A 22,737-nucleotide genomic window follows, 5' to 3' on the forward strand; every position below is an offset into this window, starting at 1 on the left:
GAATTTCCTCTCTGTGAGGGTCAGATGAATTCCAGGCAATTCCAGGGGGTTCGGTTCAGCGTGCACAGCACACAGCCAGGGATGTCACCATGGAGGGGGATGCTGGAGGCTGCCCGGGCCCTTCAATCATCATCCCCGTGCTCCCGGGAGCACTTTGTGACTTCTGGGTACAAACACTTGGAAATCATTAAAAACCAGCAGAGGCGCCTGAGTGTATTAATTAAATAAAATGCTCAGCACGCGAATCCCGCCCGGTGCCCTCCGGATCCTGGGAGCGTGAAACCCGGCCCTCGGAGCGACATCCGCGAAAGGAAGAGGGGGGGAAGAGAAAAAGAAGCTCGAAACGTGTGAAAAGAGAATTAGTGAAATTAGGTTAGGCCAATAAACCGCGCGGGGGTCCCGCCGGCCCCGCAGCCTCGGGCGAGCAGTGCTATCTAGCCTGATCTATTGTTTCCCCCCCTGGCAGGGGGGTTATTGTGTGATAAATAATTCCCTAAAAAAAAAAAAAGGGAAAAAAAAGTAGGAGCATTTGCATAATCACTTGCTTTGATGTGGCCAGCAAGATGAAGCTGTGTTCCCCCAAATCTGCCACGGGCCAGGAGGAACAAAACAAGAAGGAGCCTTTCACGGCGCTGGCGGTGTGTGGGGCAGCCCTTGAGGAGCGGGGTTTTCACTCTCACTCGCTTTTAACGACTCCTTCTGATGACTAAACTCCAGGAATGCCCAAAGAAACCGAGCGCTCCCTCCGTCTTTTCTGGTCGGGCCTCATTGTCCTTGCTCTCCTTAAAAAAGGTTTCCTTTTTTGAGAGACACTGGAGTAGGTGCCTTCGGCTCTCCAAAAGGCCGGGATGGACGGGGCGCGCTTCTCCCTCGGTGCTGGAGCCCCGCAGGAGCAGGAGGGACATCCCGGCTGGCTCAGCAGCAGGATGCTCCCTGCCGTCCCGAGGAGGGACGCTGCTCCTTGCCAGGTGCGTCATCCTGGAGGGATTTCCCCATCCCAGGTACAGACCCTGCTGGCAGGAGCGCTGCCGTCCTGCTGGGGCTGTGGCAATGGCAACCACCGTGGGAAAAAGCACACGACGTGTGGGAGGATGGAGGGGGGTGGAGAGGGGTTTGGGGTGGGAGCCACGCCAGCCAAACCTCCCCTCTGCCCTGGGGGAGGCTGGCTTGGCTGGAGATGCCCTCGGAGGAAATGGGCCTGAGGAGGGCAAGGCTGGGAGGGGGTGGCAAAAAGCTGAGTTGGAGAGGCTGGATTTGTCATTTAGCCCAGCCACCCTCATCCTGACTTTTTGTTTGAATGTGGCCAAAGGCGTTTATTTCCCTTTCTCGCCCCTTAGTTTGAGTTTATTCCTCTCCTTCATATCTTTTTTTCATATGTTTCCCTCTTTTCTCTCAGAAGACTGACTTTTGGAGGTGACAGGGAATTCCCAGAGCCCACTGCAGCCAACATGGAAAGGGACCAGAAGATGCAAGATGGGCCAACACCTCCTTGGATGATGTGAGGAACCTGGGGGTGGTTTCCATGGCAGCCCCTTGCCCCAGAACATGTGTTTATGATCCTTCTGTGTATTGTATTTTGGCATAAAAGCTCCTCTGCGCCGGCAGGCCCGGAGGGGCAGCTTGAAGGCCCCCAGGGGGGTTTACAGCCCTCCTTGGCATGAGAATGGCCACGAGGAGCCAGAGCAGCACCCCAAGGGCTGCTGCACGCTGCCTTTCATGGCAAGCATAAATCTGTCCCCACAGTGCCATCGTTAAAGAGCCCCCCCGACACGGCTCTCAGCTGGCTGGTGCATTTTAAACCCCCTTTTCCTAAAGCCTTCCTCAGGTGCCTCAGGTGGGGCTTCCCCATGGTCCTGTATTATGTATGGATTTGGCCCATGTAGCCCCAGCTCCCATTCCCCATGGGCAAAAAGGATCTCAATTATCTATTGTAACATCAATCCCCTGGCATAAGCAGAAATCCCAGGGGGATCTTTTTTGTAATCTGATATAGGTTGTTGTCTTACTACAAGGCAAAATCTTGTGTTTTAAAGCCTAAGACAGACTCTTTTGCTCTGAGAAGCTCACAATGTAAGGATATAAAGACATAAGGATATTCTGCCTTCTACCTATGATTCTGCAACAGCTGTGCAGGTCCAGCAAAATTCTGGCAGCCTGTTCATCCCCGTGACCTCTCGTACTGAATTCAGATTAAGGAGAGGCAGAACTCCTGCCAGATTTAAAATCAAACCTCTAGAAACTGACTGGAGGAAAAAAAAAAAAAAAATCCTTGGAGGGTCACACTGCAGCGGCTGGGAGGGAACAGGGATGGGGCTGGGGCGGCTGTGACACACAGCCCTCCCCTCTCCCTCGCTCCCCTCCTCCTCCTTTTATTAAAAAGCAGAGAGACCGGCCCAAAGCTGATGGCATATTTACCTTCATGAGTTTTAAAAAAAGTTAATTACCGCTCGGAGCAAGTTGGTCGGGCTGTCCTGAGCTGTCTTTTATTAGTAGTCGCCTTCATTAATTTCCCTCGCTGGATTTGCTGCTAATAGCTGCCTGGTCCTGGGCAGCACAAAGCAGCATCTGTGCCATTGAGAGAAAAGCGGGAGTCAGGCAAAGGGGGGCACTGGGGGGTGGGGGGGCGACGCCGTTTGCAAATCAACCTCTATTAACGTGATGTCCTGCTCGGAGGGCTCGGCTGCCCCGGTAGCCGGCACGACAGTTTGGGCTGTTACCGAGGGAGGAAAGGCACCTGCTGCCTGCCGGGGGATCCTGCCCCGTCCCTGGGATCTCCGGGACCCGCCTCTGTGCGCCCAGCTCCGTGCTGCCGCTGCTGCGGCATCAAATTGTTAATAACTGTGTCTTCTGATGGGAGATACACTCTGCCTTGAGAACAGCTCGGCAGAGAAGTTCGGGATTAGGGAACGGCATTAAGCTGTGTTTGGAGGGGGGCTGGAGGCACGGCGGGCTCACACGAGCTGGGGCTGCGGAGGCCAACAGCCCCATCTGCTCCCGCTCGGCCGGGGGACAGGGGACACGGCTTCATCCGAGTGGAAGAAAGGAGGGCGGCGTGTGTCACCCCCGGGACGGGGAGCTGCCGCCAGCTTCCCCGCAGGGCTGGGGGAGGCACCCGCGTGCCGGGACTTCCCTCCAGGCAGCAGGTGACAGCAGCAGGCACCAACACCTTGCTGCAAAGATCCCGGTTCTGCCTGGTGGGAAGGAGGTGCCGAGGAAGCTGCTGCTGTGTTCTTCCAAGCAGAAGAGATTGGGCAGCACGGGCTGGGTTCTGTGCTTGCTGACGTGAGGCTTTCCCCTCGTTCCCCATGAACAGCCGTGTCTGGTGCAGGAGCTGTGCCTGAGTCCAGCAGCTGGGCTCGGGGGCAGCTGATGCTGCTTTATGGCAGCGAGGCCGTGCTGCCTCGCGTGCAGGGGCTGCCTCACAGCTGGAGGGGTCACCCCGTGCCCGTTCTCTGCCAGCCAGAATGGCCTGGGATGCTGTGGGAGAGGCAGGCAGGCAAGCTTGGCTCAGCCGGCATTGTTGGGATAACTGAGGGGCTCCCTTTCCACTGCATCTTTTCTAAAATAAATTCCCCAGAGTGCTCCATAGAGTAATTAGTAATGGGCAAACGAGTGAGAAAGTCATTCTACCTGTTAGCAGGCTTTGGTTTCATCAGCTTGTTCCCTGGATATCAAATTTACTAACTTGGATGCACAAGCACGACACACAGCCAGCAAGACTCTGCCTTTCACCTGGATACCTGCAGAAAGGGAAGGAGGAAAAACCTCTTTAATACACTCCCTGAAGGACAGGAAAGTGTGTCACCACTTTGTCACAAGCAGGTTGGCTTTGTGCCTGACTTACAGCAGCACTTACACAAGGTCTCAACTCAAGTCCTGGAGTTTAGGTGAGAGGAGAAAATATTTCATGTTTCCTCAGGTGTGATGTCCCTGCAGTTCATATTTCACTGTCACAGCACAACACAGTTTCACTCATTCTGTAGAGACTGGCCCTCAATGATTATAAGGAGTACTTAGGTTGGAATCTGGAGAGTGTTCCAATTAATCAAGCCCAAAAAGCATCTTGGTAGCAGTTACTCAATACAAACCACTGAATCTCCAATAAAAACTTCCAATTACTAATTGAAAAAGAACAAGTATTCCTGAAGTCTCAGTTAGTTCAAATTATTTTATTCTGAAACCAGAGGAAATAACAGCTTTTTTTTTTTTTTTTTTTTTTTTTTTTTTGTCGGTAGCTCTAGGATGAAATTTATAGCCAAAATATTGAATTCTACATCCTCAGAGTCAAATATTTATTTCCTCAATAATCCCCTATTTATACCACAAACACGAACCAATAATTTAAACCCTGTGTGTTTGGAGCCATGTGTGCACCCCAGTTCTTCAGACAATGAGGTTGCGAATTCATGATTTCCAGTATCCAAGGCCCGGATGAAGACAGAATGCCTGATCCACCTGAAATTGTGCCCAGTCCTGTAAAGAGTAAGACCAGTAGAATATGATTCCACGTCTGTTTTAACAGGGAACTGGACAAGCTGACCCTTTACCCTAAAATATCTCCTAAGACCAGCAAAAGCAATAAGCTACTAGCTGGAAATACCAGAAAGGAAGCAAAATATTAAAATTTCACAGGGATGGATTTATTCACAAGCATGTCTAAACAAATTTTCTTTTTCCTCCTTTGAGCAGGAAGGAGCAGGACTGGTCAGGGGTCCCAAGGCGGGGCCGGCTGCTGGCAGCGCATTAGGACACTTTGTTGTGCAGAGATTGTCCCAGAGGTTTTGTTTTGGTTTGAATTGTCTCTATAGAGCAGGGAGAGCTTCTGCAGAGAGGCTTTAACACGTCCTCCCGCCCATGGATTCCCGGGATCTCGCTAACCAGCTTTGTTTGGCGGCCGGAGCCGGGCGCTGGCCGGCCGGAGCACGGAGCTATGCGCGGAGCGCGGCGCTTGTCACCGAGTTAAAGGCAGCATTTCCCCACTGCCGAGCACAAGGCCGCCTTTATTGGCTGCACAACAAGATAACGGGGCTTAATCTTCCCAGTAACACGTGAGTTTTCATGTATCACTTTAATCTGCGAGACACTGGGGCCGAGTGTCCCGTCACATGCCGATTTCACTGCTGTGTGAGCCCGGCTCAATGATGGATTGTTTGCTGGCTCTTAACAACAGGCAAGATGGTGAATGCCCCGGGGTGACAGACAGTGTGCAATGGGAACTGCTGCAAATCTGATGGCCCGGTTCAAGTTCACCTGACAAAGCTGGAGCAGTCTGTGAGCAGCGCTGGGGAAAGGATTATTCACACTGGCATTATATTTTTGAATGCATTTTTCTCCCCGCGCAGCTGCGCAGCTCCCCAAGACTGAAGGTTTATGCACCATAATAAAGAGATTTAATTTTTTTTTCCCCTCTTCCTTCTCCCAATTTACACTTAGTTCTAATCAGTTGGCCCAGGGATAGGGCATCTTTCCAAACAACTCGGCACAAACATCACCTAGAAAACAATAGCATTGCTAAAATGCGGGGACAAAAGCCTAAAAATCTCTGCTGGCTGCAGAAACAAAAGGGGATGGCTTTGTTAAAGCAAAGTCTGTTGGGGACCCATCCTTTTTGTGGAACTTTGATGCTGTGCTCCCTTTCTCATGGAGAAAATTTCCCCAAAGAAATGATCCCAGTGCTAGGGGGCAGCGGGAGATCAGGGCTTTGGAGGGGAAGAGGAGAATGGGAAATGAAGGCAGCTTTTCCTGCTCCCAAAGATGTGTAGGGTAAAACAGTGTCCAGCCCATGGCTCATTCTGTGGACTGACCTGTGCCAGTCTAGGCCAGCAGCTCCACCGAGGGCCTTCTCAAAGACAGGCAGCTACAGATCTCGTTGCACTCCACATGCTGATCATTAAAAAAGTAGTAAATTCCTTTCTTCCCAAAGTTGGAGCGTGAGATGTCTTTGCTATTGAGGGAATGGATCTGGGGGTCTGTCAGGTAGATGAGGCCTTTCCCATTGCCTGTCACCCAGCCTGTGGAAGAAATGGTACATCTTGATATCAAACACCACAGCTTTTGTATTGCCACACTCAGGACTCTCAGCCTGGCACGGCCCTTGCTCTGTTCATGTCACCTCAGTAATTCCCTCTTTCTACCCATGGCAGCAAAAGCAGAACCCTGTGAGACATAATGGATTTTAATGAAATGAATACCCCAGGATACCTGTGGGCTGGAAGTTGAGTGTGAAAGGCATAACCATCACTGTCATACACACCCTGAAGGTCCACGACGACGTCAGTTCCTTTGGAGAACTCGTAGGAGAAGTGGCCGTAGGCCAGACCGTACTCGGTGGCTTTGTACTCATTCTTCACTACCCTGGTGTTGTTGGACAGCTTCACAAACTCCCCCAGGATGTAGGGCTCCACACTCACACACCCTTTTATGGTTCTGCCCTCCAGTATCTGAAAGGAGACAGCCTCACTGCTGCTACAACTGACCCAAGACACCCTTCCTCATTGGGTCCTTGGAATTGCTTACAGGACAGCTCTTACCAGGAGTACTGCAGAGGGGATATAAAAGATTTGGGTAGGGACCTTCTGCTCATACAGCCTCTTGTTGAACTCTGTCACGTAGTACTGGGCGGTCATTTGTCGCTCCACGTCACTGAAATGATGGAGGAGTCCTTTCTCTTCTTTATATTCCTTCCCAACATACCTAAACAAAAGCAGAAGTGTCAGGAGCAGTGTTTGTTCTGGATGCTGTGATGGAGAAATATCACTGCAAAGCAGAACTTGTCAGAGGCAAATCCACCTGTGGGTGATGCATTTAAAATGGCTGTGATTAAAACTGGGTGGAATTCTTTTCTATCTCATAGAAGTGAAAAATTATCTATCAAATCTTCTTAACTCTGAAAGGAGATCTCACTCAGAGATATTAAAATACTGCTCTCCATCCATAATAATTCATAAGCTACTTCTAGTAATTATTTTAACTCTGCAATCACCTGTTAGAAGACAACAGTAAAGCAGCTTTTCCTTCCCAGAAATTAAAAGGTGGGGTGGTGGGACAGATTGCCAAAATGTCCAGCAAATATTCTTGCTACAGCAAGTCTTACCAGACAGTTTTTATCCATGTTCACAAATAAGCAGCAGTGATAAACACTTTGTTTCAGCAATCTGCCAGGTCCATACCTTCCCAGGCTTTCTTCTTGGTGCAGGAAGTGTATCCAAAAGGCTCTTCTCTGCTTGCCTTCCTTGGCCACGTTCAGGTAGTCCCCAATGAACACAGCTGTCTCCTGGCCTGTCCACAGCCCAGATTTCTTGGAGTATTTCAGAAGAAGAGCAGCTAGAAAAAAGAAAACACACAGGTAAAAGGGAGAAATCCACAGGACTGCTCTGAGCCTATGCTGAGGACTGTTATTTATTATTAACTTAATGATCATTATCTTAAACAGTTTTCAGGGATGGCATGTGGAATCTAAAGTCAAGTAATGGTGCAGAAAGCAATTAAAAAATTGAATAATAATAAATGCTGACTAAAATATTGTGTTAAAAAGCCTGAGTCAAGCTTGTGCTCTGTGGAGACACATGTTGCTGCGTGGGAACTCACAGTAAGCTTTGTGAAGCTCTTTGGTCCTAAAAATCCCAGTAGGCCTCAGTCTCTGGACAAGCCAATGATGCTCCACCCCTGCCAGAAGCTGCTTGTAATCATCATCCCTCAGAACCCGAGCATCCAGGATCTCTTCCTTCATCCTCCCAGGTGTGAAGGCAAAACCACCTTCCCTTGGGACTGAACCTTCAGGGGAGCTCGTGGGCATCTGTGCTGGTTTGATCCATGAACTCAGAGAGGAACTGGATTGTCTTTTGCTGCTGACCACATCCTGAGACTTCTCTCCATCTTCTTCTGTAGTGGCACATTCAAAGTGCTTGGTTGTGGATATCTCTCCCCTGGAGGGCAAAGCTGGCACACTGGGAGTTATTTCATGCTTTGGAGCCAGTGCTGTAGGATAATTGCTTACCAAGTCTCCCACACTGATGAGCTCAAAGTCAGTGTCATCTACTGTTTCTGCCTGGGTGTCAACTCGAGGCACTTGGAGAGATCTGCTCCCCAGCACAGCAGGTTTCCTCACCCTGTCACGCACAGAGGAGTCACTGCCCGTTTTCAGCCTGATGTTTGATGATGGTACAGAAGTGCCCCTGTTTTGGGGGGGCTGTGCCTCAACCGAGGGATCCTCAGTGCTGTCTGCAAGTTCTCCTGCGTGGACCCACTCAAAGTGACCAATGCCTTCCTCCCTGCTGCTGTCCTTGGTCCTGCAGCTCAGCTCTGTACAGGAAAAGCACTTCTCCTGCCCTGTAAGAACAGAGTGAGAGGTGGAGAGGGAAGGAAACTCATTGTTCAAACCCTTTGCTTTCTTCTCTGTAGAGCTCCTTCCATGGTGTCTTCCCTCCTGCAGCTCTTCTCTGCAGACAGACTCCTTCTCCACCACCCTCCCTGCTGGAGGTGCACACTCCTCTAAGGAAGGCTGAGGAGACCCCCCAGAGCCATGGAGGGACTCAGGAGGAGCAGGATGCCAGGCTCTGGGGGGTAATGAGCACGAGGGTCCATCCTGACCGTTCCCATTGGATTCTGTGGTGCAGCACTGCTCCTCCACCGAGCCCTTCTCCCCTTGCTGCCCGTCCCTGAGACACTCCCTGCTGCTGTTACAGCTTAGCTCCTCCCAGCTGGAAGAGTAACTGGATTTAGACAGCTTGCACCGAGAGTTCTCAGAAGTAGTGCTTTGGCACCCATTTTGCCCTCTGCTGAAAACACCATTTTTGCTGTTTATTTCTAATGGCTTCTCTTCTTCAAAGGAAATTTTCATCATGCCAGAGCCAATGCCTTGATTTCTCTGGCCATTGAGCCCCTCTGAGCTGCCTCCTGCTGTTGGTGAGCTCAGGATTTTCACAGCACCTCTCCTCTGGTGAACTGTGTCTTCAGTAGTACACACATTGTCCATGGTTTTGGTTTCTGTTCTTAAGGTTGTGATACAAGCTCCCACCTGGATTTCTCCCGGTGCGGTTTTATGACTCCTGCAAGTTTTTTCAAACACTTGGCACACTGACAGGTGATGCTGGGAATGCTTGGCAAGGATTTTCTCAAAGCTGGTTTCCCCTTGCAGGACAGGTTTTTGTACTGAGCCTTTATAACTGTCAGGGACATAAGACCTGGCATCAGAATTGGGGAAGCTTCCCACTCGCAGTCGCTTCTTTACGGTCGCAATCAGAGACATGATCTCTTTGGCAAGCCTCCCTTTATCCTCCTCCTCTGGAAACAAGGTGCTGTAGGAGTGCAGCTTTCCCAGGGCTTCCCTGCAGAGCTGAGTGACCTCCTGGAGCTCCTGGCTCTCCCCATGCAGCCATCGGTGCACGGTGGCCAGGCAGAAGGCAGCTTTGGTGAAACTGTGCAGCTCCTGCTTGCTGGTGATGGAACTCTGCTCCTCCTTGGTCAGCAGCCCGATCTCGAAGGATTCTTTGGCTTCAGACAAGTAGAACTCTCTCTTTTCCGGGGGACAGTCCTTGGAGTGACTGTAGGAGAGCAGACACATCCCACGGATGTTCTGGGAGGGGTCAAAGAGGAATGAAGGGATTAAAAATACGTTTCTTTTCCTTACAGAATTTGAAGCATAGCTCAGCTCTAAGTGACTGCTACTATGTCTCCTGGAGGAAATAAACTTTCTCTTTTTTTTTTTTTTTCCCTTTGAAATACAGCTGTAGTTCCAGGAGAAGCAGCACTCCTGGGGCTTGAAAGCCCATCCTCACTCTGTGGATAGCTCTCCTGTTTGGAGCAACATATACCCCAAACATAATCAACCAAATCCTCAACACAGGCACGACACCCTGTGTGATGCCCTGTTTAAAAGCCATGTCAGAGCCAAATTTGGCAGCCTGGACTCTTCCCCTGCACAAATCCCACTTCCAGAGGGAGGAGGGGCACTCACCACAGCTGTGAGGACAAACAGGGGGGTGTACTGGCTGTAGGCAGCTGCCAGCTTGCAGGCCTCAGCTGCTGATAACAAGCGGTGGCTGAACTCCTGCAGGAGGCTCTGAAGAAATAAAAAAAAAACCAACAAAACAAACATGAGGGAAAAAACTCAACTCAAGGACTTTATTTCTAAATATATGGGGCCTGCTAGGCAGGGACTATCATATCTTAAACAACAGCCTGGTCTGTTTCTGCGGGACCCTTTTTGCTAAGGTTTACCATGGATACCCCACTTGTGACTCATATATACACTCTATAAAATACTCTTAATATGTTCTTTTTCCTGAATCCAGGCATTCTCCCATCCAGTGCCACTGAACTTTTTCACTGGGAGCAATGGAAGTTTCTTCAGCCCCCTCAGCACAGGAGAGGAAATGTGTGGGTGAATTTGGGACCACCTGAAGAATCCACACACACAAAGCCCAAACCAAGTCTCACCAGGTCAATGTCAGCATTGGTTTTAAAGCGTGTATAATCCTGCTCACTCATGGAAGCAAAGATGTCTGCCATAATACCCAAGGATGTGGCAATTCCCTGAAAGAGAAGTAAAACAAATTTATAGTGGGTTTTTTCCCTGTATTTTGAATTTTACTGCTCTTCTGCGTAGAACATGCTGGAAAAACAAGGAAACAAAAGCTCAAACGAGATCCAAAGAGAAGCATGGATATAATAAATTCAGAGATGTCATCTTGGAATGGTTTTATTAATGTCACTTGCAGGAAGTGTAATCTGGAAGACCTGATGCCACCTAAGGGCCTGCCTGGCCAAATAATTAAGAAAAGCAGGTGTGCTCTCACAAAATTCACTGCAGAATTCCCTGCTGCCGCTGAAATGGGGAACACAGAAATGTTCTGAGCTTGAGGCCAAGCTTTAAGACGTGGCAGACAAGAGGTGACAAGGTCTGGGTTTGTGGGATATCTGATGCTGGGATCCAGTTACAAACCCTCTCCAAGCATCACCCGAGGACTTGCCAGGCTCAGGCTCACATTCCTGTTTAGCTATGGACACACAGTGCAAGTGCTGCTTCATCTCCAGAGGGAAGATTAGTGCTGCCCAGCCTCACAGAGGTGTTAGGGACAGGCACAGTGGCTGTGTGAGGTGTCCAGGTCCTGCAGGGCCAGGGAATCCATCATCCATCACAGACAGCGCAGAGCAGCTCTGCAAACAGACGTGCTCAGGGGAAAAGTATTAGTTCTTATGCTAAGGACTAGCTAAAATCTGTGGCTGCACTCTGGAATTAGTCTGTCCTTGTCAGAGGCATCCTCAGGGATGGTTCACTTCAGGTGGTTCTGCTTAAAGAGCAGTATTGCTTTCATCCCCTGCAGGGACAGGAGCGTGGCCAAGGCCGTGCGTGCACGCGGAAACAACGCGGAGTGCAGACCTTGTGCTGCCTGTTAACCCTGCCCCAGGTGTGTGATGGAAACACTGCTGAGCAAAAACAGACAGGCTGCAGTGCTTGCTGCATTGGCAGGGAGATGCAGAGTGGAAAGGAAATGCTACCTTTTTATCTGGCTGAGGAAGTTTGAAGTATCCCACGACTGAAGCCCAGATCAACTCTGCTGCCTCGTACCACATCCCTGCAATAAACCAGGAAACAGGCACTGAGCAGGTGACTGGCAAGGGTGGCTTTCCATAGCTATTCTACACCTCTGGTCCTCAGAACAGGATAAAACCATACCATGGCACGTTTTGCTTCAGTGACTCGGACCATTTATGAGTTTTCTTTAGCTTTTGGCTGTGCATAAACACCCATTTTGTCCTCATAAAAGACTTCAGCTCCACAGTCATGGAAGATGTGGTGTCTCAAATCAAAAGCACAAAATGAAGGCTGTTGCCTCAAGTGCCAAACCCTGAATACAAAAGTCCATCCTGCTGAAAATCAGAGATTTTCCTATCTTGAGAGGGAATATTGCTGTGATCAACTACTGCCTTTCTTTGGAAATAGTGAATTTGGGACAAGTGTTAGCAAACATGGAATGCTATACAGGGTAAAAGGGAACATTTCAGATTGTTCCTTGGCTTCAGGTGAGATGAGTAATAAAATAGCTCCTGCAATATATTTTCCTGGTACATAGCTCCAGGTCCTTGCTGCAAAGAGATGGGTGTGCAACTCCTCCTCTGTGCCTGGGTGCAGGGTGTTCACCACAAGCCAAAATTCTGACATGTGCCCAGTGTAACATTTTAAAGGGTTAAAATAAAACAAACAGGGAAATCTTGAGTGGAAGCTTTCAGAAGAGAGCCTTACCAAGCTTTTGCAGGATCTGTCCCCTGATTTGTAAGCAGACTGCCTGGACAAGAATCCGATCGCTCTGCTCAGCGTATCGCCAGGTTCCTGCAGGAAGAGTGGGAAAACTCAGCATGGAATGAAAAATATTCCTGTCATTCTAAGCCTCTGAGGGTAACCTGAATCCCAGCAAACTGCCAGCATTCTCCTCCTTGCATGGAGGCCCTTTCCATAAGAGAATCTCAGCTTCTCATGGAAAACAAACCAACAAAACCCTGAACTGCCTGAATTTTCACAATTGTACAGCAACCTGAATACACCACTAAAGACACCCTTAGGAAAGTAAAATAAAATGCATAGAATAAAGTATTTATTTAGTTTGTAAGATCAGTGGGAATGTGGAGGATGAACATTACCCCAACAGTCTGGACTTTTGGTGGGATAGAGTTGTCTTAGTTTTCCAAATCACTCACTTGAAATTGCTCCACAGGTTAAATTTCTCCATTCAGAATATTTTCCCACCCAAGTGAAGGTATATAAGCAAAGAGAAATGTAATGTAAGGAGTCATTACTGGAGTTGATTTGGCTTATTCAAGGCTGGTGTAACTGTTAAAATTGGGATCAAAAATCTCACCAAAACAGCAAGTATGAAATTGGAAAAGAAATTTACACATACCTGTTGCTCCATTGTCATTAATCAGGCTGCTTAGGATATATTCAGCTTTTAAAAGTTTACCTGATTGAAAATAAAAGGAAAAAAAGATAGAAAATGAACATTAAAAATGTATTGTGGCATGACATGAATAAAAATACTCATCAGGTATCACCTGCACATAGAACTGCTGCTGTCCATAGCCAGCAATGGGCACCTGCCCACACCCAACTGTGATTGCACAGTAGCATGAAATTGTGAATGTATCTTTTCTATTTTACACATTATCCACTCCTGGAAGATTGTTGGGATTCCCAGTTCTTATTTCCCTCCCAGCAGAAAGTAGTCTAGCCTGTTTCCTTCAGCAGCAATGCTTCTGGATCCCATCCCAAGGAAAGATGGGCTTTGGAAACCCATTTAGGTCTGACTGGGGAATGGCTTGACTTCCAACCAAGGAAAGCACAGCCACAGGAAGATGTGATAAAAATCCTTCAGGTGTTGTCCATGTTACAGGAATGATGGAATTTCTTTTTTTTTTTTTTTTTTTTTCCTGGAGGAGTTGTAATCTGCATTGTTTGCATAGTCAAGTGGCCCCACTGAAAAATAAAAAGCAGCTGGGACAGTGTAAAGAAAATGCCAGTATTCTAATTTCCTTTTCCAAGGCCCTTGCTCAGGAGTACAGCAATTCAGATATCCCTGTTTGAAACCAGCAGGGAAGATTTGTTAAGGGACAAAAGCTCCAATTAGTATTTTCCACACCCTTTCACAATTTCTCTCTCCTGCTCTTGGCTCCGAAACCCTTTATAGCGGCCCCTTTGTGCCAGCGAGAGGAGCCGGGAGGGCTCGGGGAGGGGCTGGGAGAGGGAAGCGAGTTTGGAAGGAAGGCAGGGCGAGCAGAGGGCAGAGTGTCCCGTCCCCGGGGGCTGTACCTGCGTTGAGGGCGAGGCGAGCCCGGCGGATGAGCAGCTGCGGGCTGATGGGCGCGGCGGGATGCAGGCGGTGCAGCCCCTTGGCGATGCGCAGCAGCCGGCTGGAGGCGTCCAGCCAGTACAGGAAGCGATCCATCAGGAACACCACGGCCGCGGCCGTGCCGCACTCCCCGGCCAGGATGGAGGCCTTCAGATAAGCCTGAAAAAAACAACAGGCAGCCTCAGGGAAACTCGGAGAGATGGAAAATGTTCACCTGCAGCAGCCCTGTTCATCACCCTATTTTTGTTTTTAGGCCAGCTGTTTGTTTTGTTTGAGTTGTAAATATAATTTTTTTTGTCTTTTTTAATTGTCTGATATTTGGAAGTGCAGAATTTGGTGGTCTGCTAATGAATTTAAGAAATTCCCAGCAGGAATTAGTTGAAAAGTGGCGGGTGAGACTGGAAAGGCTGGAAATGGTCACTGTAGCCACTGTCCCATGTGGAGCCCAGGCCATCCACTCCTCTGTGCACCAAAACAGGCACACAGGCCAGGAACCCAATGTTTTCCCCTGCAGGCCATCCTTAATGACTACAGTGTCTATGGACTCCCCTGGATTCCCACAGCAGCTCCCACATAGGGAACTGTCAGAATTCCTGAGTTCCTTGCTTTTCCAGGATGGGAGGCCATCACAGGAGACACACACACCCTCATCACAGGTGCAGAAGGGCACGTGGACCTGGGGATATTTGCCAAAAACCCACCCCATGCTGGCCAGGGCCTGGTATTCCTGCCTGGTGGAGCAAAGAGGTGCTCCACACACTGACACCCAGGAGATTGCTTTCCCAGAGACTGCCAAGAAACCTTTGTCCAAATCCCCACCAGAGGTGTGCAAGATTGACATTCCCCATGTCAATATGGGGAAGAGCCTATGGCACCCAGGCAAGCTGGCAGCATCTACCTGTGGCAAGCATTTCCCAGCTCGTGTGCACTTCAGCAAGGTGGATTGTACAGATTTCCTTGGGTTTTTTTTCTTTTTCTTTTTTTAACCCACTTCCCTCAGCCCGAGTTGGATTTTCCAAGAGGATGGCACTTGAAAAGGATTCCTGAAGGTCCAGCAGGCACAACTCTGCCTGTGCCAGCCAACAATGGAGGAATCCCCCTCTCCAAGCACCTGTAAACTGACACTGCAAACCAGCCATTCCAAATGCTCATCAACAGGCCATATATTTAAGCACAGAGCATCGCCTAATCTATTTTTTTTTCCTCCCCTTCTTCCTTTAATAGATGGGAGCACAAAAGCCTGAGAGAGGGTGACCTACCAAACAAAAGGGCCTTTGAGTTCCTAGGAAAAGTAGACTTGGAGGAGGATGGAAGGAATCCAAGTGGCCCTATTATTTCCACTTGCACTAATTAGACATTTTTCTGTCAGCTATTGAGCACTGCTGAGAGGCCAAACTCACTGAATTCATTTCTAAAGTGTTTACAGAAGTTTGCATCTGTTTGTGTCTCTTCAGGAGGAAAATAAGCACTTCAATAGCATTGTGGAAAATCTAAACGAAGCATCCTATTCTGAAGGGCTTGGCAGTCTTGCAGCTGCATAATTTAACTCCCCGCTCAATGCCGAAACCTCTTGTGTCCCTCTCCAAACCCAAATGGACACAAAATGTAGAAAAGTCAAGCCGGGGGAGAAACTGGGCTATTTTTTTTTTTTTTTTTTTGGGAGGCAGGGCGGCACGCTGTGTGGCACGCAGGGACACCGGGAAATCAATGGCCGCTCCTTTCATCCCCTGCCAGCTCGTGTGGCTGGGGAATTCCTCAGCACCTCCAGCGAGCTGCACCCAGCCCGTGCGCAGGGATCCTTCCCAAAACGCCGCTCCAAGAGCAGCCGGGCAGCGCCTCCCTGTCACCCGGCCCCGAGCCAGGGAAACCTCTCTGGCTCCCGGGATGTCCCAGCCGGCTCCACCACAACCAGAAACTGGCAGCCTACACAGATTTACTCACTTTCTCTATTGCTTTAGGCACATCCAAAGAGAGAGAGAGAGAGAGAGAGAGAGAGAAGGAGCGAGGTACGAGCACACTTTGTTTTCACATCTGTGCCCGCGACGTGAAATGGATCTGCCTAATTGAGTTTATGGCACAAAGGGAACCTCGCGGCTGGGAAGTGGAATCAGGTGGTGGGAGAATTAAATTTGCCCCGGATTTCTATACACGGAGCATGGGGGGAAATGCAAAGCAGCCTTTAGAGAAGGGGTCTGGCCTTGATGGTGCTGAGTGGGAGGGTGTGCACGGCTCCCTGCATTAGTGAGGCTCCTCCTCACGCTGGGCTGAAGTTTGGGTCCCAGCTTTGGGTTCAAAGCCACGACGCCTCCTTTGCATTGACAATGGGGGCCGCTCCCAAGAGAGGGGAGAAGCTCAGAACCGGGGCCATCTGGCACTAGGACGGGCAGGAGAGCGTCAAAGGGAAATTATTGGTGCATAGTAAATGAGGATGAGGAGGAGGGGAAGGAAATAGGGGAAAATCTTTATGTGGCAGCTGATGTAAGAGGAATTACAAGCCCAAATAAATGAAATATTGATTTAATCCACTCTCTCGGCCCTCTTTATAAAGCCAAGATCCCAGAGGCAAGCCCCCCTCCATAGCCTGCGGGCTCAGGAGGATCCCCTTTGGAAAAACGCCTCTACAAACAGCGTGATTAAAAGCAGGAGAAAGAAAGATTTAATTTTTCAGTGTCCCCACAGTTTTGTGGATGCTCTACACTTCTGTGTTTGCTGATATCCGTTTGTCTCAGACCGGTTCAGTCCTAGTTTCATTTGTGACTGCAGCTGAGGTTTAAAACATTTTTAAAAGGCCGCAAAACTAAGAGCGGACAGCAAAGGATTTCTAATTCCGTGCACCAGGCAGGAGCATCGGAGGCACGCACGTACTTCCAGGTGCTTTAGCCCTCTCCCAAGAGCTGCTCCTAGTTAGCACTCCACTGAACCCTGACAAATTGCCCGGTTTTCTTTCCCCCGTCAGATTAAACACGGAGCCACAGCGCCGATGGATTGGGCTGGAGCCTTTCCCTCTCACAGCCCACGCGCCGCTAGCAAAGCCCGTCTCTTCCAGAGACCAAAGCTGCTGTCACTGCGAGGGACTTCTCTATCAATCCCTGCCTTTCAGCTGGCAATCAGAGCCCACTCCACAAGCAGCAGGGAGTCAAGCCTCCCACCACCTCGCTGACGGGCAGCAGAAAGCGTGTCTGGAGGAACAGACTGACACACGGACAGTCGCACAGCGAATGAGGAGCCGGCAGCCCCCGGACACTTCTCCCCCACCCCAAACCTGTTAATTATCTCAAGTTATTCATCCTGCAGGCAAAGAAGAGTTGGGAATTCAAAGGCAGCAGCATTAGGTCCATTAGGAGCAGTTCAAAACACCACAGAGTGGGACAGCTTTTACAAGCAACCTGATCTTGCCTCACCAACCGAGGAAGTCCTCAGAGTGGGAATAACTCCTGATTCCCTCAAGAAAAAAAAAAACAGCAGCATTTTGTGATGAGGACAGGAGCTCTCCTGCCTGCACCTAATCTCTGACACTTCTCACTTACAAAGCCCCGGGAGGCTGGGGTGCTGTGATTCCCTCCTGGTTTGAATTCAGCACTCTCCGTTTCACTGGGATCACCCAAGAAGAGCTCTTTGGAGGCAGGTAGCAAAAGGTCAGCCTCAACCACCGAGATCCCAGGGCTAGAGCTGGGGCTTTAATTCTCCTGTTATCACACCGACAGTTAGAAGGAGGAGAGAACTAAATCCTCAGCCCCTGCTTTGGTTCTTTGTCAAAGGCTGCCAGCTCTTAAGTGCCACACACACACCTACAGCAGCCAGGACACGTCCCCTGGAGTGGGTTCCCTAATGGCAATCCATCAGCACCTAATTAGCCAAGGCCCAGCCAAGGGCTGCAGGGCCTTATTTTCCACTCTTTTCAATATTCCCATTAAATCCCATGAGATTCCAGGCTAGCAGGGCCAGGATCTGCGTCCCCCTATCCACAGCAGGGAGCATGGAGCCAGCCTGCACAGCTCCCTACAGAGGGACCAGAGCAGACCCACTCTCGGAGGCTTTTCCTTTTGTATTCCCATTGTACCCATCCCAGCAGATCCTGCTCCATGACTGAGTGCAGGAACTACTGAAGGTATGATAAAAATGATGTAAAAGCCCACATCATCACTATGGGTTTGCAAACAGGTAAAAAAAAATTAAAACGAAAAAAAGAGAAATAAAATAATTACATAGCATGAACCATCCCTCAAGAGGACTATGCGTGTGCTTAGAATTGTCCTTCAACTAGAGCCATAGCAGGTTTTTTGGGATCAAAGCTTCTGTGGACATGGGCATGTTGCCCTCTATTGGCTGCTCACCGAGCATTAGGCTAATTCCATCTCTTGGGAAAGCAAAGATGTGCAGGAAGGGCACCCCTGGCAGTCTCCCTTTGGGATCTGCAGCCCTATTTCAAACCTTGCAGCACACGTGGTATTTAGAGAGGAAAAATAATTCCTCCTTCCTTATCCCCGCCAGCAAGGGTGCTGTGACAATCCTGATTTTGCTTTGCCTTGATAAAAACAAAAATTCCAGTGTTTCCCAGTTTTGGCTTTGGATACAGATGTTGGCTACCACCCTTTGAGCCTTAGTGCAGATTCCCACCACGGGGGCTGCAGGAAGGGCTTGGTTTGCTCGCTGAAACCTGTCGGGAAAACGCGGAAAAAATGCACTGAGCTTGTTGAATTGTGGTGGCCCTCAGGAGGTGAATCCCAGCAGGAAAAGGGGAAAAAACCCTAAAATTCAAAGCAAACCCTGCACCCTCAATGGGATGCAGAGGGGCACTGAGTATCCTGCAGCAAGGACAGAGAGCACTTCAAGGAGCTGCAGGTGGCTTTGCCTTCCCGATGCTCCGAGAGCGCGGAGCTGCCGGCAAGGAGGATCCCACTTTTCAAAAAGTGCCACAACACCGAGGCAAACCCTTGAAGCTGCAGCCTAATCCTCTTACTGCCTGTGCCTGTGCTGGTCTCATGGAGCTTTTGAGCCCCCTCCCAGAGTGAGGCATCCTCACCAAGAGAGAGAGAGAGGGAGAGAGAGCCCCGGCAGCCAGTGCTGCCTGTGCAACAGCACCAGTGTGTTATGGTAATGAGGTGCCTTTCATTCATGGATCTCAAAGCACTTTTTAAATGTAATGAATCACGGTTTATGAGCTTATTCTAAGCATGGCAAATTAAAATAAACAGAGAGGAAAAAAATTTTAAAGGTTTTTTTTTTTTTTCTTTTCTGAACAATAAATCGATAAAGACTTCATTTTTTTTGTCCTTCGGGGAATTAAATTATCCTTCTGTCCCTCATGCCAAAAAAAAAAAAAAAAAAAAAACCGAAAAAAAAGAAGAAAAAAGTTGCTCAGACTTTTATCTTTCCTCATCACACTGTAATCACTTCTCTTCAGCCTCATTTCCCCCCCAGCTTTTTATTCAAAGAACTGAGGCAGCCTTTGCTCTGCCTTGAAATTTTATTTAAAATAAAAAAGAGGGGGGAGAAGGAATGGATGAAGGGGGGAAAAAATCCCTTTTCCTGACTAATACTAATAATACAGGTCAAAATGTCAGTCTATCTACAATTAAATGGAAAACAAAAAAGGTTTTCCCTTTTTCCCATGGTACAATGGCACTGGAATATAAATTACCGATGAAGATGAAATAATACTTCAAAGCACATGGGGAAAGGCAGCACAACGTTTACAAAGTATTTTCCACCGCAGGATGAAACATTGGAGACAACAGCAACCAATGGACTTCAGGGGGGTGTGGGTGAATAGCCCAAAACTAGCACGGAGGAGGATTTGAGGTCCCTATAGTCTCTGACCCCATGGTAGGCTTTGTTTAACAAGGGCAGCTGCAGTTATCAACAGATGTTTCAGCAATAAATAATTGGTATCATCCCAGAAAAGATCCACCTACCTGGGGAGAGGGCATAATGCTGCAAACACTGCTCCACTATTACAGCCACATTAATCTCCCATCTAGCCAGGTCTCTGGGGAGTTTGCTGCAGGTGTTTATCCCAGGAGGGAGCACACAAACGCTCCAAAGTTAGAGAGCTGAGCTGGGATTGTAAAGGAGGTCAACCTCCCCCATAAATTTCTGTCTGAGGCCACACACACCAAAGGGAGAAAGAAAATAAATACCCGAGAGCAGCCACTCCCCACCCTCCCCAGGGAAATTCAGGAGCCCTGCAACGTGGGGATGCTGGGGCTCCCACTTCCCAGTTGGCTTTGCTGAGCTTCTCATTGCTCCATGCTGTTCAGTGGAACCAGAGAAAACCAAAGAAAACCAAAGAAAACCAAAGAAAACCAAAGAAAACCAAAGAAAACCTGCTGGCCTCACTGAGGCAGGGCTCTCTGGGGCAGGTGAGATCTCCTGGCCACTTTGGAGTTAACAACAGGCAGGAATGGGATGGTGTTGGCTTCAGATATGAATGACTGGAACAAATCCCCCTCCATAAAATTCACAAACCTCATCTTTATTCCCATCCTGACAAAGCCCTTAGCCCAGATATTACACTTACCACACAAAAAAGGTGTCCTCTATTTGCCACATGTCTGACATGTCTCCAGGAAAATCAGAAAAGTGAAAAGAACCCACATTTCCTGCCACTTTCTAATCTTTAAGCTCAAACTCATCACTTAAGGGATGGGATCCCCAAGGAGCTTTGGCTCTCCCTTACTCACAGGAAAAGTCACATTGAATCCTTGCCTTTCCTGCCTAGGTTTTGGCCAGCTTTGGTCCCCAAAGGGAGTCTGCCATGTAATTTTGCTGAAAGAAGAGCAGGTGATGAATTGTGTAAGCTCAACTATAGTGAGTGATCCACATGACCTACCTGCAGTGCAGAATTAAACAAAGCACAGCATTCCTGTCAAATTCATGGGGTTTTTAAAAACATTATGTGAACACTTGGCTTTTTAGTGTTTTTATAATGCCAGAGGGAGGCATTACCTTAGTGGAGCATTACCTAGCTGCCCTGTGAACCCCCCAAGCACCTCAGCAGGACATTTTACACCACAGGTGTGTTGAACTTCATACCAGCAGGTCAGGGAGCCTGGTGCTGATCATATCTTGCAGGTTTGTTTTGTCTTCTGGGCCCAGGTCTTGTTTGTACTGCCACCTCTCCGGCACAAAGGGCCACTTCATTTCCTTTGCCTCCTCCAGAAGGCTCCTCAGCTCCTCGGGAAGCAGAGCTGAAAGGGTCAAAGAGCAGGTGAGGGTATTGCAGCAGCTTCAGCTGCTGGATCCAATCTCTCAAAAAGGCCTTCTCCCAGTTGCTCCCAGCCCTCACCACCAGCCTGGTGCCTGCCATCCCATCTGTTCCTCTTGGCTGCACTGCCCTCCAGGTAAATGGGAGACTCCAGCCATGAAAAAGGCTTTTAGCAGGAAGTCATGCCGGCTGCCTGGGCGTGCAGAGCTGCTCCCAAAGAGGCAGGAGGAAACCTGCTCCCCTGTGTGGGGAGAGCACAGAGGGAGGCAATGGCACAGAAGATCTGTCCCCCTTGCTCAGGTGGCAGTGGCAGAGCCATCCTGGAAAGCCACTTCCAAACCTGGAGATAAACCTGGATCATAGATAGCAATCACACAGAAACCTGAAGGGATATAGTAAATGTTAAGCACAAGTTCTCCAGCAGTTTGTCCCTCCCTGCTCCCTCTCCATCAGCTTCAGCTGGACTCCAACCTGGTCCAACTAAGGATGCAACTGCTGGGAGCACACAGCCAGAGATTTGGGCTTGGATCTGTCCCTTACTTCCAGTCACAGCCCAAATTCATTTTCCTTGCAACAGGGGCAAGGATGTGGATGTGCTGTGCCATGCTAACCACTTGGCTAAGCAGCCTCTCTGGCCAATAAAAGTGGATTAACAAAGATTATTGACCAGATGGGGTTAATGGTGATCATCAGCTGCAGATCTGGCCCCTTCTGGCCATTAATCCCCCATAAAAACCCCTGCTCAGAGACCATCACTGCTTTAAGGAGGCAGCGCAATAAATGCATTGCTGCGCATTTTTTAATCAATCCTTTATGCAGGGACTGTAGAAAATGAACTTCATAAAAAGAATACTACATGCTCATATGGCAGCACATTCACAGGTATGGTTTCCCTGGGAAGAAACAGGAAGTTGGATATTTAGGGCCCTCCTCCAGAAAGTCAAGTTGACAACGTTGCCGCTTTTTCCAACCCACATTTTCTCACTTGTTGCTGTCCCAAGGAAACATGAGGTTTGGCAATCTTCCCATTACACATCCTGGCTTAACCTAAAGCCCAGTTTCCTCGTCCTCCTGAAGTGGTGCCTGAAGGGGCTCAGCCCTGAATGCCAAGTGCCAGAGCTGATGGGGAGAGGAGATCCTGCTCCCACCCTCACAACTGGCACTGGAAAATCAGTGCAGGAGCACAGGTATCCACCTCATCCCGGAGAGATTCATCTCATCACAAATTATGGACAGAAGGACTTATCTCCCATGTAGACAGAACTTCCTAAGTCTTTTCCTAAGGAAGATCCAGCTCCAAGGACAAGAGTTTGCCCTTGTAACAGAGAGCTGTTCTCACCACTGGCAATACAAACTCATTAGTTGGCGAAGGCTGAATGGGCACAGAAGTGGACTGGAACGATTCCTAACCTAAAAAAGAAATAAAGCAGAAATCCAGACCCACTCAGTACCCATCCTGCCCCCTAAAGTGAGATAGAGATGTGCTCCTCCTGTCGCTCTCCCCACCATTTCTATGGATTTGGCTTTCAGTCCTTCCTGCTGCAGGTCTGAGAAAGCCGGGGGGAACAAAGGCAGCCCCGGGAGGAGAGGGGGGCGAGGAAAACCCCCCGGCCCCTGCGCTGGGAGGGTTCCCCCGAAGCCGAGAGCCCCAGCAGTTATTAATGTCGCTGTCACCACCCCGCTGCT

General features: G+C 49.1%; 1 protein-coding gene across 5 annotated transcripts in view; it reads right to left on the reverse strand.

Moving 5' to 3' along the window:
* Positions 1–1,332: 1,332 nt before the first annotated feature.
* ALPK1 (alpha kinase 1) overlaps positions 1,333–22,737 on the reverse strand; it is a 34,860-nt gene continuing 13,455 nt past the window's right edge. For 3 of the 5 annotated variants that reach the window (XM_079305996.1, XM_079305995.1, XM_079305997.1), the window contains exons 3-15: positions 20,880–21,034; positions 13,805–14,003; positions 12,900–12,959; positions 12,245–12,331; positions 11,500–11,576; positions 10,438–10,533; positions 9,956–10,060; positions 7,588–9,574; positions 7,170–7,323; positions 6,531–6,693; positions 6,254–6,440; positions 5,805–6,011; positions 4,225–4,473 (exon numbers count right to left, since the gene is read on the reverse strand). In XM_079305996.1, coding sequence (XP_079162122.1) covers positions 5,815–6,011; positions 6,254–6,440; positions 6,531–6,693; positions 7,170–7,323; positions 7,588–9,574; positions 9,956–10,060; positions 10,438–10,533; positions 11,500–11,576; positions 12,245–12,331; positions 12,900–12,959; positions 13,805–14,003; positions 20,880–21,034 — 3,467 coding nt within the window. In that variant the 3' untranslated portion in view covers positions 4,225–4,473; positions 5,805–5,814. Of the gene's footprint in view, positions 2,566–3,254; positions 3,741–4,224; positions 4,474–5,804; positions 6,012–6,253; positions 6,441–6,530; positions 6,694–7,169; positions 7,324–7,587; positions 9,575–9,955; positions 10,061–10,437; positions 10,534–11,499; positions 11,577–12,244; positions 12,332–12,899; positions 12,960–13,804; positions 14,004–20,879; positions 21,035–22,737 lie in introns of those variants that run through there. The other 2 variants (XR_013774288.1, XM_079305998.1) reach the window with 2 other exon arrangements.

This window comes from Erithacus rubecula (genome assembly GCF_903797595.1).
Source record: "Erithacus rubecula genome assembly, chromosome: 5".
NCBI lineage: Eukaryota > Metazoa > Chordata > Aves > Passeriformes > Muscicapidae > Erithacus > Erithacus rubecula.